Below are 17,181 nucleotides of genomic sequence, written 5' to 3'. Positions count from 1 at the left end.
CTTGCAATTATAAAATATCTATTAGCTTTGTATCTTTAAGATGCAGCTATTAATTATGGCACAGCGTGACGCATTTAAATTAACATAAAAGCACATAAAAATACAACAAATTTAATTGCAACGCATTTGTTGATTTTTTCAACACAACAAATTGAGTGAGAAACATAAAATGTTGTCGCCGGCCCCCTCCAACCCCGTCCACAGCCATGGCCCCTCTCAGCAGGCATAATGACAAAAACATGTTTAGTATCCGTGGTATCCAACCCACGACACACTTCAGCTGAAGAGCTCAGATTCCACGTATGCGCATATCTACATAAATTTATATATACATTTTTATATATATCTGTTCATCTATATAAGTAAATGTATCTCACACCGCGGGCAGATACTAAATGCTGTGGCCGCCAGCAAAAGAGGCGAAGACGATGAAAAAATTAGAACAACTTAGCGACAAGGGAATTACAGAAAACAAACTCAACACGCCGCTGTCATCATTTATTTTGTCAGACTCTAAAAACAATTCCAACTTATGGCTACAAACAAGAGACGCTGGTCAACATCGGCATCATGGTATGCGACAGCTCATAGATACAAATGAGATAAAATAAGAAAGAAAAAAAAAAACAACAGATTTTTAAGGCACAACGAAACATTGATGCTCTTCTGCTACATGTAAATCGAATTACTCTTCATACTCTTCTCTAAAAAGTTTAAAAAAAGAACTTAAGGAAAACAAAGAAAATGTTTACAATAATATCCATTTTCAACTTGAATAAAAATAGATTTTCGGTGGGTTATCTGTTTCTGTAGAAAAATCTATGAATATACTTAAACAGAGATTTAGATATTCCCTAAATAAAAGGATGTATATTTATTCCATATAAATAAGTTTGCACAGTTTAGGCTTGACTCTTAGTACAGAATAGATCATATTCGTAAAATGCCTTTAAGCTTTAATCTTGTACTTATCTGAACATCTCATTCTTCTTTCCATTTATACTATATTCCACTATATATATTATATATAGCATATTCCTGAGCTCATCATATTCCCTTGTTGTTCGGCCCTCATAAATGATTTATTCAAATTTCACTTAGTTAACGCCATCAGTTAAACCGCCCGTAAACCTTTTTCTTTACTTGACAATCTCCATTGCATTGCAATCATATAAATCCTGCTTTATAGTGTATGCTAGAATCTGAACAAAAAGCTCAGCAATGTCTTTGCTAGTCATGGTCTTTTTTTTGTGTTTTTCTTTTCTATCCTGCAATCTCTTAATGATGTGTTGCCCTGCTGCTGCAAAGATTTTGGACATCCCATAGAGAATTATCGTCGCATAAGACGCCCAGCTGCCCCGACCACCATACTAGCACCTACACACACACACACACACGCACGCACACGCAGGCACACAGAGACAACAAACACACAAGTCATTAAGTGTTAATTTAATGGCCAAGAGATCTTTGTCACAGATAACAAATGCATGCATTTTTATATACACACACAACACCCAACAGCCAACATGCAAGAGGCAAGAGGCAAGAGGCAACATGAGTTCTTTTGGGCCTCTATCAGAGCCCTGGCATCTCTTACAAGTTTGTGGAAAACATTTTGTGCGCAGCAGGTGATATATGTGTTGTCTGCTTATGGAAACAACCGGCAACCGAACAACCCAGCATACAACACTAACGCCTCCTCCATTGGGCTGGTCATATGATATTTGTGTTGTCGGGTTGCTCGGTTTGTTAACGCTGACAGACAATTAAGTGTTTGCTTTATGTTTATTGGAATGGATTTGCCGCAGCGCGTTCTTCTTAACAAATTGATTGATGGCAGACACCACCGAATTGGACAGAGCGAGCGAGTGAGAGGTTGAGACGGACAGCGCGATAAGTTGTGAATAAAGTCTTGAATTACCAGGCAATTGGTAGCCCACCTGGCCATCAAAATTTGAGGTAGCCAACATTGGCCATAAAAGAGGCAAGTGGCAAGTAGTCCAAATATATATTCCATTAGGCTAAGGTAGGGCGTACTATATGTACAGCCTAGAAAATGATGACGATGTAACGGAAACTTTTTAATTAAAATTCGAAAAATTAATTAAATACTTTTGTGACGCCTGCGCTGACGCCGACGACGACGACGATGACGATGACGATGACGACTTCGAGATTAAATTTCCAACCTGCCTACGAAATGCAAACCCTGCGAGAGAGAGTGTCGAAAAGTTTGCCCGAAAAATACAAGAAAACAACAACAAATGCTGTAGTAGAAGAAGAAGAGCCGGCCTCGCGAGCAACAACAACAACAGCAACCAGTTGATAGGACTGCCAGGGAAAAGGCAACAATCTCAAGTGTAAAATGAGAAAATTCGCTTGCTGTAGCCAAACAACAACAACAAACAGCTAACAATTGTGTAAACGGCTGCCACCGACTGTGCCATACTCTGTTCACATTCCAATTAGCAATAAGCTTGGCGACTATAAGACAAAACAGTGACTGTCAAACTGTATGCTTGCAGCTTGATCAGAGCATATTAATTATATTTATGGATCGATCTGCCGAATACTTAACCCTTTCAGTTTCGGAACTCATTTATTACCTCATTTACCGAGACATTACACGCTAAACTTTTGCACAAAAATCAACATAGTCTTCTTCACTTGCCGAACAGAGTATAACAACAGTGTAAAGATACTGTAGAAGGTAAAATAAGAAGAGGAAGCAGTCGCAACACCACTTGTAAGCAGCGAGGATAAAAAGAACGCGTCGCTAGCAATAGATACAAACACAAAAGAAAGTTTCATGCCAGACCAAAACAACAAAAAGAAGTGAGCGGAGTCCAAATGCCAAAATGAGAAAGGAGTCAACAAGCGAAAGATGAGCAAGAGAACAAAAAAAAAAACAGAAAGAAACAAAAAAAAAAAACAAGTTAATGATGCACAACTGATAAGTCAAAAAGATGACACACAACTGCCGCAGAGTGAAGAAGCAGACACTACTTCAACTATTCTTCCATGCCATGGTTCAACAAGTTGCATTACGAGAAGGTAAAAGTGGGCTCTGACTACGAGTCTGGCTATGGAAATTTCAAGAAAGACAAAAAAAAAGGAGGTTATCAGATGGTGAACGTGGAAACAAGTATGTCAGATAATGGCAATGGAAGATGACACTGCAGAGGCTAGGCCAAGTATTAGTTGCAAAAGAAATCAGTCAGAGAGGTAAATACTATTTAAAGGGCGCATTCTCAAGAGATTAAAATCTGTGAAAGTTATGATTAATTACATTTGCAACTAAGAATGTTGAAGGTGAGTGCACAATTGCCGATTAAACCAGTCAAATGGTGACTCTAAGACTGTAACTCCAGAACCGAGACTTTCAAACTGTTATCGTGGGAGTTATGGGAGATGTGACTCCATTTTGACTCCATCCTAAGAGGAGGAGACTATAGCTTATGACCAGCTTACTTGCTTTTATAGTTCAAAATCATTTGATGTACTTTGCCAGTCTCCTTACAAGGAATTCGATATTTAAATATTTATAATTCAAACAGAAATATTATTCAATGGGTAATTCCTATAAACTTAAATCATATAAACAAATACTTTAATGTGCCCGCATTGGCCTATACTACCCATATCCGCCCCTTGATAATTTCTACATGACCCTGCAGCCTTTACACCCATCACAAAAAAAAAAAAAACAAAACAACAAAAACGGAAAACATTACAAGTTTGTCCCAAAGTTCTCTAGTTAATGTTGCCAATCAATCATTCGCTCACATCATGTGCTACAAAATAGTACAAAAAGGAAAAGTGAATAAGGGTCAAAAACCAAAAAACGGCAAATAGCAAAAGTTACCAGACCAAAAAAGGACATGTCTATAGTTTCGATAATGGATTATTTGCTGTAGATTTTTGTGTTAATCGAAACATTTCAAGAGAGTGCAAAACTATGTTAAATGAATAAAAGCTGTGCGCTTAAAATTCCCAACCATGCCAAACGCAGGAATACATTTGAATTTGCATTTGAATTAACGCAAGCAAGGATCACAAATTGCTTTGACTGCAACATGAAGTTTCTCAGGCTGAAATTTAGAGATCTGCAGTTGAAGCAACTAGTATACATTCAGTTAATTCAACAGCACGAAACTTTGTCGGGCCGAAAGCCAATTATACTAAAATAAATAAAAACCTTACTCGATTTCCATCTTGCGTCAACTCATTTGCTCCTCGTACCGTCGCGTCGTTCCCATGCTTTGGCGAAAATGTTAAAAACTTAAACAACGCTGACATATTTCCCCAGATGCCTTCAAACTTTCATGCCAAACTTCTTTAGCGCTACCAAAAAGTCTTTTGAGTGGCTGGCTATACGAAAAATGTGATGTCAACGCAGTTTCACAAAAAGCGAATAAAAGAAGCTAAAAAGAGAGGGGGAACAAAAAAAAAACAAAATTGGAAGAGCAGGCATTTTCATTTCGTGTTTAATGAAAAATGTCAAATAAAAGTGCCCAAAACAGAAGCAGCAAATTGCAAAGCTTTGTGCGATAGTTTTGCACCGAGCACTACGTCAGTCCTTGAACAGGTGGAGCAGCAGCAGGAGCCGCAACAGCAGCAGCAGGAACGGGGATCTGAGTGGGGGGCTGAGTGAGCAGCAGTAGCATGCCAATAAAAACTGCAAACAAAGCAGCTCGACGTCGACGAGACGGCACTTAAGCAAAGATGGGCAACTCTTTGGCACACTAATTACTATTTATTTCAAACGAAAATTGCTAACGAGCAAAAGATATTACCATACTACGAGTATACGAGGCTAGTATAATAATCAAAATGTTAAAGGGTGAGCACTCCGGCAGCACATACTTCCAACAGAGTGAGCTGGACACAAGAGCGAGCCGCTGCTGGAGGAGGAGCGCCTGTTAGAACAAATTATTATTTTTTATGATTATTTAAATTATGCGCCAGTGGCCAAACCGGGCTGTGGATGAGGGCCGCGGGCAGCTCCTGCTTTACTGGAATGTTGGGGCAATTTACAAAAAGGTAGCCGGCACTTTACAGCTTGGAGCACTTGGACCAGCAGCAGCAGCAGCAGCAAATAGTTTTCATCTGGCTGAGAGCTGTTTGGTTCGTTTGCCTGCAGCTTTTAGTGCAATTGGCTCGAAGCTTGTTTAATGATCATTAAAGATGAAGACGACACACGAGCTGGAGCCGAAGCAGCAGCGCAGTTTTGATTCAAAGCGCTCTTGACCGGACCTTAATAAATGAGCACAGGTTGCCAGCCAGCCAACTTGGCCAGAACCGACTTGTTTTTATGGCTAACTCTTTGGCTTGCGGGCAAGTCGCTTGGACTCACTCTAATTAGTCAATTTCTTCTCTTTTTTTTTTTTTACTCAATTAAATCTGTAGTAGCTTCAGTTGCAGGCACTCGAGTAAGCAAATGATGAGCAGTAATTAGTGAGGCCTTCATATAAACGAGTATTTTTACATACAAACATATGTATGTATGCGTAAAAAACTCAGGCGGGGCCGAAGACGAGTCAGCTTCAACTTCAAGTTCTACCTTGGCCGCATCCAACGCCGATAAATAATAATTTTCTTGCTGCTCGGGCAATTTATTTCTTCTTTTTTTTTTCTTTTGTGGCATTGCCACAGGATGACAGGTGCAGTGACAACCACACACACACACACACACATACGCACACACAGGCATTGCACAAGCAATTCGCAATTATGACCCAGTGGGACTTTTGCCTTAAGCATGCCAAAGTACTTCCCACAGTTGCAAGTTTCGCATGACATATGAAATTTAGCACTAATAATAATTCTGCTTCTCTTCTCGCTTTATAAGTATATAAATAAACGATGTACAGCAAAAGTAACATTTGTTATTTATTATTAATTCAAAAAAAAGTCCAAGTCCCTTATAGAAAATGTCATTCTTTCGTAGCCCACGATCCAACTGGGTTCTCTCTCGTGCTGAACAGCACACAGATACACACACACACACACTCACATTTATAGCTTCAGCTACACACAACTTACATGTCATACACGCTGCCTTTACATTTATAATCAAGCAGCAAGCGGCAAGACCTCCAACTCCGTGCTGCTCGTCGCAAATACGCATTACATGGCGCATGATGAAGCATCTTCAAGTGGGCAAAACCAAAACGATTCGATGCTGATGCTGATGCTGAAGCTGTTGCTCCTCAGCCCGGTAGCTCTTGCACTTGGTCGGTTGCTGCTTGTAGCTGCTAAATGAAAACATACATTGCGGTTGCAGATTGCACGGGCCCAACTATTGAGTTTGTGCCTCCAAGAGTTGCAAGGCTAAGCACAAGAGTTTGCCTAACGCACAGTGGGATGGCACAACAAATCCTGCGCATCCAAAGAGCTTAGCCAAGGAGATACTGTGTAATACAACTAACTGCTTAGGCTATTCGAGAGTCTACTTTAGCTCAATTGTTTATATGTACATACCTCGGTGGCAAACCCTGTTTCAACAGTTTAATTGTGGCAGGGTATAACCAGCTGAAAGGTCATTAAAGAAATGGGCACGGCTAATTAGTAGCTGAGATTGGCATTTGCGAATAATAGATACATGTGTTTATGGGGCTTTGAGGTTGCCCTATGAATGAATGTGAAAGGCATGTGAATATTGGGAATTCGCAGATCAAAGAGTGAAGGTGAAACAGTTAAGCATAGAAAACAATTTGGGAATTGTCTGATTAGTTTGTTGATGAATGAAAGGTCTTCACATTGAGTAACTCAGAAAAGCAGTTAATGTCATAAATAATCATTATTCATTTCATTTATTTGATATATTGATTCGCTCCACTGTGCAGCACAGAAAACATCCTCATCAATGTCGTTGTCGTTGCTGTCGTCGTTGGCATTGCCCGCAGTCAAACCCAGAGACAGTCCGAGAGAGTCAGAAGAACCAGTCAGAGCCAGACCCAGAGCCAGAGTCCACTTGTCCACTTGTCCAGCCAATGCACCGGCAGCTCTTTTTTTCAGTGCCGACGTTTCCTACAAATCGTGCAATGATGAAAGCCATGGACAAAGTCTTTGACTTGTATTCAGTTTTTGTTATTACTTGCGCCGCAGCTTCTGTATTTCTTTTTTTTTTTTTGTGTATATTCATTTTTTTTCTCGTCTCTTTTAACTGCTTTTTGTGCCGCTTGGAACGCTTTTATGCCCATTCAGTGCATCTTTTTGCCTGCCCCAACATTGTCCGTGCGTCTGTCGGGACGGACAGCTACGTTTTGTGTAAAAGCGACTAATGTGTGTCTACGGAAGCCATTTCGTGCCTTTTAGCTGTGAGTCAGTGCAAAGAGTCAGTCAGGCGACTTGTAACCAGTTTCCAGGCCATGTCTTTCGGTTTGTTTTCTTTGGCAAAAATAAGAAAATGAAAGAAACAAACAAAAACAACAACAACTAAAAAAAAGTGTAGTTAATTCGCCAAGTAATAATATTATACTCGTACTTATGAATGTCGTCTGAGCAACATGCTGTGCAGTCCCAGTTCCAGTTTCAGTCCCAGTCCGACTCCCGATTATGGCCAGAAGAACCTGCCGGACCAGCCCCTCAAGCTAAATTGGCTTGAATTTTACGGCTGCTGTTGCTGCTCTTGCTCTTGTTGTTGTTGTTGTTGTTGTTGTTGTTGTTGTTGTTGTTGTCAACAGCAGCAGCACGGGAACGACAATCGACGATTGGCCTCGCCTCGGCCTCGGCCTCGGTCTGTATTTAAGCGACATCATTCATCTGCCCGCCCATCAACAGCAGCAACAGGAACGGCAGCGCCGGCTGCACAATGCCAATGACGACAGACGCCTGACGATGACGATGTTCTGGATGTTATACGGATGACGATGATGACGATGATGATGTTGATAATAATGATGATGACGACAGAAGTAATAATAACAAACAACAACAACAACAACAAGTATGGGTAGTCAGAGTCAGGCTGCAAGGCAGCCCTGTGGCCCATCAGACAGCTCTGTACAAAGTACAAGTCCGCATAATTATAATCAACGTCATTTAACGTTGCCGGCCGTCACTCAGCGCCATCTACAACATTTACAACAGCCGCAACAACAACAGCAACAACAACAACAACTTGTAAACCCAGAGTGCCCCATCAAGCTTATTGTTGTGTATCTTTTGGATACATTTTTGATAACAGAGGGCATAATAACTTTGTCATTAGTTTAGAAATGGAATGGAATGGATGTACGAACATATAACAGCACTATAGAAAACACTAAATGCAGATATTTAACTGTATTAAAATGAGCTTATCATAAAAACGCTTTAACTTGAGGCCTAACAATTTACAGAGACTCACTTTGTTCCATTTGAGCTTGGCATAATTGGGATATATCCCTCACAGGCATTTCCCAGCCCTGCCCAAACCAAGCTGCTTACTTCTTATTTTAAATTCAATTCTTCCACACATCTTCCGTTTGTGGAAAATTTTAAATACACCCGTACTAGCAAAGTTGGATGGAACACGAGCAATTTGAACAAAGATCTTTGAAAATGGGCTTAGCGTCTATCGGATGGTAGGCAAACAAAAGATTCCACGATTTTTCCACATGTGCGGGTGGAATTTCCCGAACTCCATCTTAGCATGCATCTTCAGCTAACTACAGTAAATATTTCAGCTTCTTGCGGTATCAATCAGTCACACTGTTTTTTATATGAAGATAAATAGTCCAAAGAGCCTAAAGAAATTGCAAACGTGTATAAGACCAAAAACACGTTGTTAGTACAGCCAAATAGGCAATTAGGTAAAGGTAAACGTTAGGTAATATTTTCATTTATTTTAAGCGCAAACATCAAGTTAATTCTCATTTTTGGAAATCGACCCCACAGCGGCCTAATTGCCTTAAGGGCATCAAATTTTCGACTTGTTGTTAGATTAGCTTTTTCGCTTTAATTTCTTGGCTCGTTTTTCTCATTTCTGTGTGTTGTTTGCTCGCTTACGTTTGTTGACCTTTGTCAACTTGAACACGCGACTAAGCGCTTAAAATTGGTGCAAATACAGTCGTATAGTCGTATAAAGTACTCCAAAGTGTAGCCGGCTGTTGTGTATCTATAAGGCCGGAAGTGTGCTATTTATAACAAATTGCCGCGTGTTTGACATTTAACCAAACGCCGACGACAACGACGCTGGCATCGCATTAAAGATTTAAATGTGTGTGCCTGTGTGTGTGTCTGTGTGTGTGTAGGTTTTAGTCGAGGGGAAGTTCAAAACTGGAGGCGTTGCCAGAGTCCACCGCGGACTTTTGGCATGTTATCAAATGTAACCGCACGCCAAATATGCGCCTAATATCCACCGACAGACATTGGGTCTAGCGGTTGATGGGTTAGCCACGGCTATTTAAAACAACATATCGGACTGCATTGGCCCAGGTTCTGGGCGTAGGCCCAAGGCGGGTTCAGTTACGCGACCTTCTTCATTAAAACTATGACAAGCCGTAATTATCTTCGATTTGCTTTGAGCAACGCATTAATTGCGTGTGAGACAGGGCAAAATGATACTCGAGCTCCACATAATTGACGGTACGCTTCAAGTGTCGCTCAAGTGAATCCAACAAACTGGTTTGCTTTTCTGTTCTCTTGATCAAAATTCGTCAGCGCCGACAAAGATGCGACTGAGTTATGGCCATGTTAGTCATTTGGTTTTACAAAGCGGCGCACTTTTCGAGTGACTCAAAACGCTTTTTTACAGCTGTGCAAACTGACTTTATGAGTAATTTCTGAGGATTGTCAAGCGGAAGATCTAAAAGATGAACTCATTGATGAAGACACAGCTAGCTGTAATAAAAAACAAAATATTTTAGAATAACAACTTGTTAGATATTCTTTATTTTATACTTTTCACTTCGCTTATCACTTTTCAATTCAGATCATTTATCGTAGAAGTATATATTCTTTTTTTTATTTAAAAATCAAAATTTAACTAGTATATAAGTATTTTGTCTTCTATTAAAAAATATGGGAATTATATGTTGCACATCTATGGAGTTTGTCTGAATTTGAAGTATGCATGTGCCTGGCACAGTTTGCACTTTAATTTTGCTTGTAAAGTTCCGCCCTTGCTTTTTTCAATTTCCTCTGCTTGTCGCCTGGTTAACCATTAGTTTCCCCTCATGGGTGACTCTCTGCTCCGTCAGTCAGCCGTTCGGGCCATGTTCTTGGGAAACTGCGTGACCAGGTTAATTAAAGCTTCGGAATATGTTGACGAACTGCCGTGTGGTGCGTTCAAAAGTTGCAGCCCCGGTTGCTTGAGACGTCAACTATGTTGTAGAATCTTATAGATACCGGTTCATAATTTATGTAATTATATGCATTTAAACATTGCAGCACGAAAGCTAACTGTGAGCAGCGTCTTTTGTGCTATTATAGCTCGACATCAAATTATAGCAATTATATAATTTTTCTTTCCTTCACTTGTCGTCTATTTACAGAGGGTCGTCCACATCCGCCAGACTCCAGCTGCTCTGTTCGTGCGTGTGTGTGTGCGTTTATATGTGCGTGTCTGTTTGTGTGACAAGCGCAACTAATGAGCAGCAACAAATCGGAAACAGGAAGCAGCAGCAACAGCAGCAGCAGTAGCTTGGAATGAAAGTAAAACTGCGTGGCCATTATTATCATTACTAAATAATCGTAACTGTGATAGCACCAAAGAAAGCAGAAGCTCAAGCGGCAAGCGGCAAGGCTAAAGATACACAACAAGCAGCAACAGATACATTTACAGATACAGATACAAAAGCTAAACAGTTGCTGCCGCGCGTAATTACGTTTCAGTGATTTTCAAACTAATAAATGTCGTACGCGCAATCGCTGGCAGCAGCAGCAGCAACAACAACAACAACAGCAACAACAATTTACTAAAGCCAAGCAGCCAACAAAACTCCGCACAAAATGGCGCACAAAATGAGGCAGACAACAGGAAAAGCGGCAACAACACAGACGACAGCAACACAGTGCTCCACAAAAGCAACACAAGTTGGCACGCATTCAAGTTCAAGGCGGTCATCGTTAATCACATGTTTTATATCCTGCCACACGTTCAGCTCGCTCTTGTTGCTGCTCGTGGTGCTTGCCACGGCGCAAGCGGCCAGCAAGTTGACCACTCGCAGCAACAGCAGCAGCAGCAGCAACAACAACAGCAGCAACAACACAACAGCAGCAGCAGCAGCATCAGCATCACAGGCGACGCCCGTTTGGGATCATGCCATCGATTTGAATGAGGATTTTCGCATACTATGGCAAATCATTAATCAGGATATAACATTTGAAATACAAGCACGTACATTAGGTTATGTCGGCTTTGGATTCTCGCCCGATGGGAATCTAGCTGGCGCGGATATGGCCATCGGTTGGGTGGACAAGGGTCAAACATATTTTCAGGTGAGTGATAACACAATAAGATAACAAAAAGAAAAACTCACTCTCGTCTGGTCAACCATTTTTCATTTCGGTTCGGGTTACATTTTCATTTTCCAATGCGTGCGGCCGGAAATTAAGGCAGCCAGCTAAATGAAAAGTTGTCGCCCTAATCTCATGCAATTTATTTTCAAGTCTTCAAGCAAACATTTTGATAAATAATATTAAAAAATAAATATACGCAGCAAAAAGCGAAAAACAAAAACAAAAACAAAAAAAAAACACAAAAAATTGTTAGCTAAACAAGAAAAGCATTTTACCACTCAACTTGGTTAGTAATTAATTTGTTGGGTGGCAGCAGCGCCAGCAAAACGGACCCAGGACACGAGCCAAGTTCCGTTGAAAAGGCGCGCAAAATATGTGCAAAGTCTCAGCTGGGCAAGTCCTTTGACGGCGTGCCATATGAATAATGACAGCCTCATTTGTTAGGAGTTGACGGCTTTTTATTTGAATGTGCTCGCGTTTTTCAGCTCCCATGCTTTATGCGTGTGTCCTCCAACTGGGCTTAACATGGCCACTATGCACTAGAGCGAAATTAAATAAGGTGATCGTACAGTACCCATTAATCCATCCAAAATATCTTAAGCTGGATCCAAAGCAATCTAGTTAAATTGAGAAATTAATTATATTCATAATAAATGCTTTGCTGCTTTAATTTTTTGTCAAAATTTAAACAATTTTTAAATTGTTATCCCTTGCCAAGCCCAATAGATTGATTTGTCCTCAGAAGCGTCCTCCATCTTGTTTATGCATCTTATATATCCACATTAAAAGAAGAAAGTGAGGATATCTTAGACACTTCGAAGATCTAATACCCTTGTAGACATTTGTCTTAAGAGCTTGCAGATATGTCAGAATAGAGGAGCTCCTAAATGCAGAATTTGACGAAAATATCTTGGAAAGCTAAATATATTGCCTTACAGGAACCTACAAATCGTCCGATAGTTCCTATGACAGTTATATGATATAGTGAAATAGAAATATTTTAATTATTTAATATATATTTAATGAATAGAGTTTTTTTATGAAATGCTCTGCCAACTAAATTCCATTTGCCACAGCTTCATATCATATCTGCGCGTTATTTCATATATAACTATCCAGATTGCTTCTGCATTTCATTTGTACATTTTAAACTATCTTCAAGTTTTCATATAGTGCAGACAAATTTCCCTAATAGTTCGTTAATAAGCAGTTGTAGTTAACAAAGTCTATAATCCTTGAATATTTTCTGGGCTTAGGGCGTGTCAATTGCTGTGAAAAAAAGGTGGGCATGCGTGCGTTTGCGTGGCTAATACTAAAAAAAATTTAATAATAATTTAAAAATTTAGTTGCTTTTTAGTTACACTATTTTGTGGCTAGTTGCTGGGCGGTATTGAATATACGAGACTTTGTATGGGCCCAAACCATTATCAATTGAGATCCGTCCCTGAACTAAGTCCTCTTGCGGTAGGCTCAAAGAACAATTGTCATACTGGTTAGTTTAACGTACTTTTTTTCTGTTAGCTCTGTTCTTCTTATGAAATTTAAATAGGGGATATACTGTAAGCAGAGGAAGGCATCTCTGAGCCCATAAAATATATTCATATATGCTCAATCCCTATCAACATTATCTGAGACCCTAACAGAGCTAAATATAAAGTTCGAATTATAGATATGTCTCAGTCTTTTTTATTCTTTTTGCACTGATCGTACATTCAAAAAGCTAGAAACATCAAATTTAGTCTGTAGGTTCACGTATAGCACAGATCGACAACATTTTACTCTATAGACAGCTTTTTTCCCTCTTCGAATGAATCGCACTTCAAGCTGCGAGCTGCGTACAGGGCACCGCACAGGCTGGCAAGCTCGACTTGGACACTCATTTCAGTTTTTTTTTTTTGCTTTTGGGTAACGCCTTCGGCTACAACAGCGACGTCACTTGGCATAACTATTGTTGCCCCTCCTCCAGCCCGCTCCTGCTCCTGTGGCGCTCTGCAAGAGTAATAGGAGTCGTCACTGCAAAGTGTCTAATGAAATGCGAGTATTGCGTGTTGTGGTTGCGTAGCTCTCTCTTTTGTATATCTGTGTGTGTGTGTGTGTGTGTGTGTCTGCTGTTTGCTGCCTGGCAGGATATGCGTGTGGCGCCCTACGTGGGTGGCAAGCGGCGGGTGGGCGGCCAATTGTGTCGCTGACACAAACAGCAACTTGGGGCAGGCGCTTTTTTCTTTTGCATTTTCCTTGTGTCTGTGTGATTTAATGATTTGCGAGGCAGCAACGTCAACTATACACACGCCCAGACGGACACACACACACACACACAAGCACGCGCGCACACAATGTGATTGTTGCTGAATGTTAAATACCAGATACATTAATATGTCTGCTTGCCCACCTACCGCCCACTCGCTGCGTCTGTTCGTCTGTCAGTCTCTGGGTTTTGTGTGACGGTGTTAATTTCACATCTTGACGTGTCGTTGGTAATTGCGAGTCGCTTCAAATTGTACACACACACACACACACGCACACCCAGACAATCCGCATAACGAGTCGTGACTGTCTGTCGTTCTGTCTAGCCCGTTTGGCCTGACTGTCTGACGGCCTTTTTGGATAGCCTGCCCCGCTGTAGTTGCCTGCCGGCCCCTATTTAACTATCACCTTTGTTGCTTTTGTGCGAGTGTCTGCTGATTTGTCAAAATGCTACGCATGAAGCCCACACAATGTGTCAAAGGTTAATTAGAGCTAAAATAGATATGCCTATTAATATAATAATTAAGTGTTGAAGTGTAAGTAAAAGACCGGGAATCAAAGCCATATCAATTGTTTGCTCAAGCTCGGGGCAACTTCGCTGTCCGTCTGTGTGTCCGTGTGTGTGTGCTTGTGTGTGTGTTCGTGTTCCAGAAGCTTACAATTGTCTAGCGTACAATGCATAATTGCATGCATGCAATTGTTGAATTATGAAATCAATATTCAATATTTATTGCACAACAGTTTAACGCATTGCAAAATTCGTACTCGCGTTAATTGGCTAATTTTGTGAAAAGCAATTTAAATATTTAAATACTAGACATAAACAATAAATGCAAAGATATCGATTCCGCGATGCTCGCCCAATGAATACCCTCTACTTGAGGCTTAGGTCACACAATGAGATCTGCTTATATACTTACTGTGAAAAATTAAAACCTTTGCTCAAATGGGGGACCTGGTTTGGGCTGTCCAGAATATGCAAATACATTAACACGCATGTGTTAAGGAATCTCAAACCTATCACACCCTATCAAACTCTATAGCATATAGCATAGGCAACGGCGCCGGCATTTCTGGCATTTCATATTTTCATTTCAATTTTGCATTTCCAAGTAAACCACACAAAATATCTATGCATGTATTCACCATGGAATTCGTATAATTGTTCAGTTTGCTTTAAACAGGCAAAGCCCAAAGTATTTTAAATTTTAGGCCGAGTCGCGCTGTCAGCCCAAGGGCAGACGGTCGAAGTGCTGTAGCACAAATATCTATGCACCCAAAAAAGTAGGCATTGGCATAGTTCCCATTTAACAATGTGTGGTAATTATGCGTTGAGAACATTTGCTGGTATTTCATCACATTTGCATGCCATGACATGGCTTAAATATTTGCAAACAATTAAAGTTGATGAATTTTCTGTTCTTGGTGTGGGAATTGATAATATTTTAATATGTCCTAAGAAAAATTCCTTAAATAAATACAGGACTTAAGGATATTTGCTTGTATTATTTACAAGCTTTTGCTCAATACACAAGAATGGATACGACAATGAGCGTTTTCTTTAACAATGAAAATAATCATTATAAAATAATCAATATTTGTATAAATTGTTTAATAAACTGTTTTTTTGTGTAAAGCTTGATTAAATTGTTTAAAGAGGTGGCTGTTTTTTTTTTTAGCTATAAAATGAACTTTCATCGTACAAATGGAATTTGTATAGTTTTTGAATGCTTTTATACTCAAATAATTCCAAGCTTGATTTCCTTTTATTAATATTCTAATGTACATTCCTAATATTCCTAATTCCTAATACATTTTCTAGCTGTATTAGGACAAAGGGTGTTTACATAGGTTCGGCTTACTAATAGTTGGCTTCCCACGATTTTCTCCAAGATTTTAGTCAGCTGTTAGATTTGCCTTTACCTCGAAACCCAATATCTCAAAGCCTAACCATTCTAGACATTCCGCAAGCGGCACTTTCACCCACAGCTTAAAACAAGCAGCTGCTAAATGGCTGCGTTGGCAAGCGCCCGTTTTAAAGGCTGACATAATAGTCGAGAGCCCCAGGCTGCGATCTAGCCGGAGGGTGTTGGGGGCAGATGCCTATTAGTCGTCCATTATTTGTAGATACTTTGCGATAAGCCATGCCGCCGCGCCCGACAATAGCGCCACACCTAAAAGAGGAGGCTAAAAAGCGAGGCACAACAAAAACATTCCAAAAAAAATGAAAACAAAAACAACAAAATACAACAAAAATAAAATACAAATTCGTGTAATTTATTTTCACGTTTTATTGGAGCGGGCTGTTAGCGGGGCCGTGGAGGCTGGCGCTTATCAAAATTTTAATTAATACGCATCAGAGAAACTTTACGAAAATGGGCTTTAACGCTCTGTGGCCCTAAAGCAACGCTCTGACGTTAATTAGTGCCATCCAAGTGGCGACTTTGTTGCACTCCCGTTTCAACTACAGAAACAAAAGTACGAGCCCCAAAAACAAGCCACAACAAGCCATTAGCTAGAGAATCAGGCGATTAGTATCTTAAAAGTACTTAAAAGGTCATTACACTACACACAGGCCAGGCGACTGGTGAACGAGCTGGTGAAAAAAAACTTAGCCAACAACTAATTATTTAATTTCAAATTTTAAGTATGCTCCGGCAGAGGCAACCAACCAACTAACCAGGGTAACGAAGCCAACAAGAGCTGTCAGTCATCTTTGCCTCGCAGCAAATGCCAAACACGCCTCCCCCCTACCCTTCCACTGTTCAGACGAAAAGAGCTTTTGCCCCTTTGGCTCTAACCTAACCCATTAAGCGCAGAGAGATAACAGATCCATTATAGAAGAATTACGAGTACGCAACATCACCCATTGCCATCCCCATTGCCATCGCCATCGCCATCGCCATCGCCATCGCCCCACCATCTCCATCGTCGTCATCTTTCGCTAATGACCATCGATGTCGATGTCTGCGTGTCGCTGCGATGCGTTGCGCTCCATCGTAGTACATCACTCAACCTCAACTGACTGACTGACTGACTGACTGACGGAATGCCTGGCTGGCTGGCTGGCCCTGGTTGAGTTTGGGTTGGGCTGCGTATCTATTCAATATCCATATGACCAGCTGTCTATCCAATTTTCAAGTGGTTACGCTGCACAAACTAAAACAAGAGTTTAAATAAAAGCATAAAACAACGCAGCGAAGCGCAGATGCTCTTTGTTTGTTAAAAGCTTGTCATATATTTCTATTATACAATTTAAGACATCTTTTGACCATGGTGATTATATATTAATATCAGGGGAACTAAAAGCATATAAACTTACTTTCGGCTAGTCGAATTCGAGACATAATTTGGATATTTATCATCAACATTGTACATAAACAATATTTTCAATTCAATATATGCATACATACATCCTGCCTGCAAACACGTTAAAAACATATTTTGTACAATTCAGTTTATGTTTCCAACAAATGAATTTAAATT

At 40.3% G+C, this 17,181-nt stretch overlaps 1 protein-coding gene across 1 annotated transcript in view; it reads left to right on the top strand.

The window, feature by feature from the left end:
- LOC115771552 (MOXD1 homolog 2) overlaps positions 1 to 17,181 on the top strand; it is a 125,950-nt gene that overhangs the window by 47,934 nt on the left and 60,835 nt on the right. Inside the window, exon 2 of the mRNA XM_030717297.1 lies at positions 10,485 to 11,430. Coding sequence (XP_030573157.1) covers positions 10,942 to 11,430 — 489 coding nt within the window. The 5' untranslated portion in view covers positions 10,485 to 10,941. The remainder of the gene's footprint in view (positions 1 to 10,484; positions 11,431 to 17,181) is intronic.

The sequence above is a fragment of the Drosophila novamexicana genome, unplaced genomic scaffold (genome assembly GCF_003285875.2).
Source record: "Drosophila novamexicana strain 15010-1031.04,08,12 unplaced genomic scaffold, DnovRS2.1 tig00000072-arrow-arrow-pilon, whole genome shotgun sequence".
In the NCBI taxonomy this organism is placed as follows: domain Eukaryota; kingdom Metazoa; phylum Arthropoda; class Insecta; order Diptera; family Drosophilidae; genus Drosophila; species Drosophila novamexicana.
This window is presented reverse-complemented; position numbering and strand designations above follow the sequence as displayed.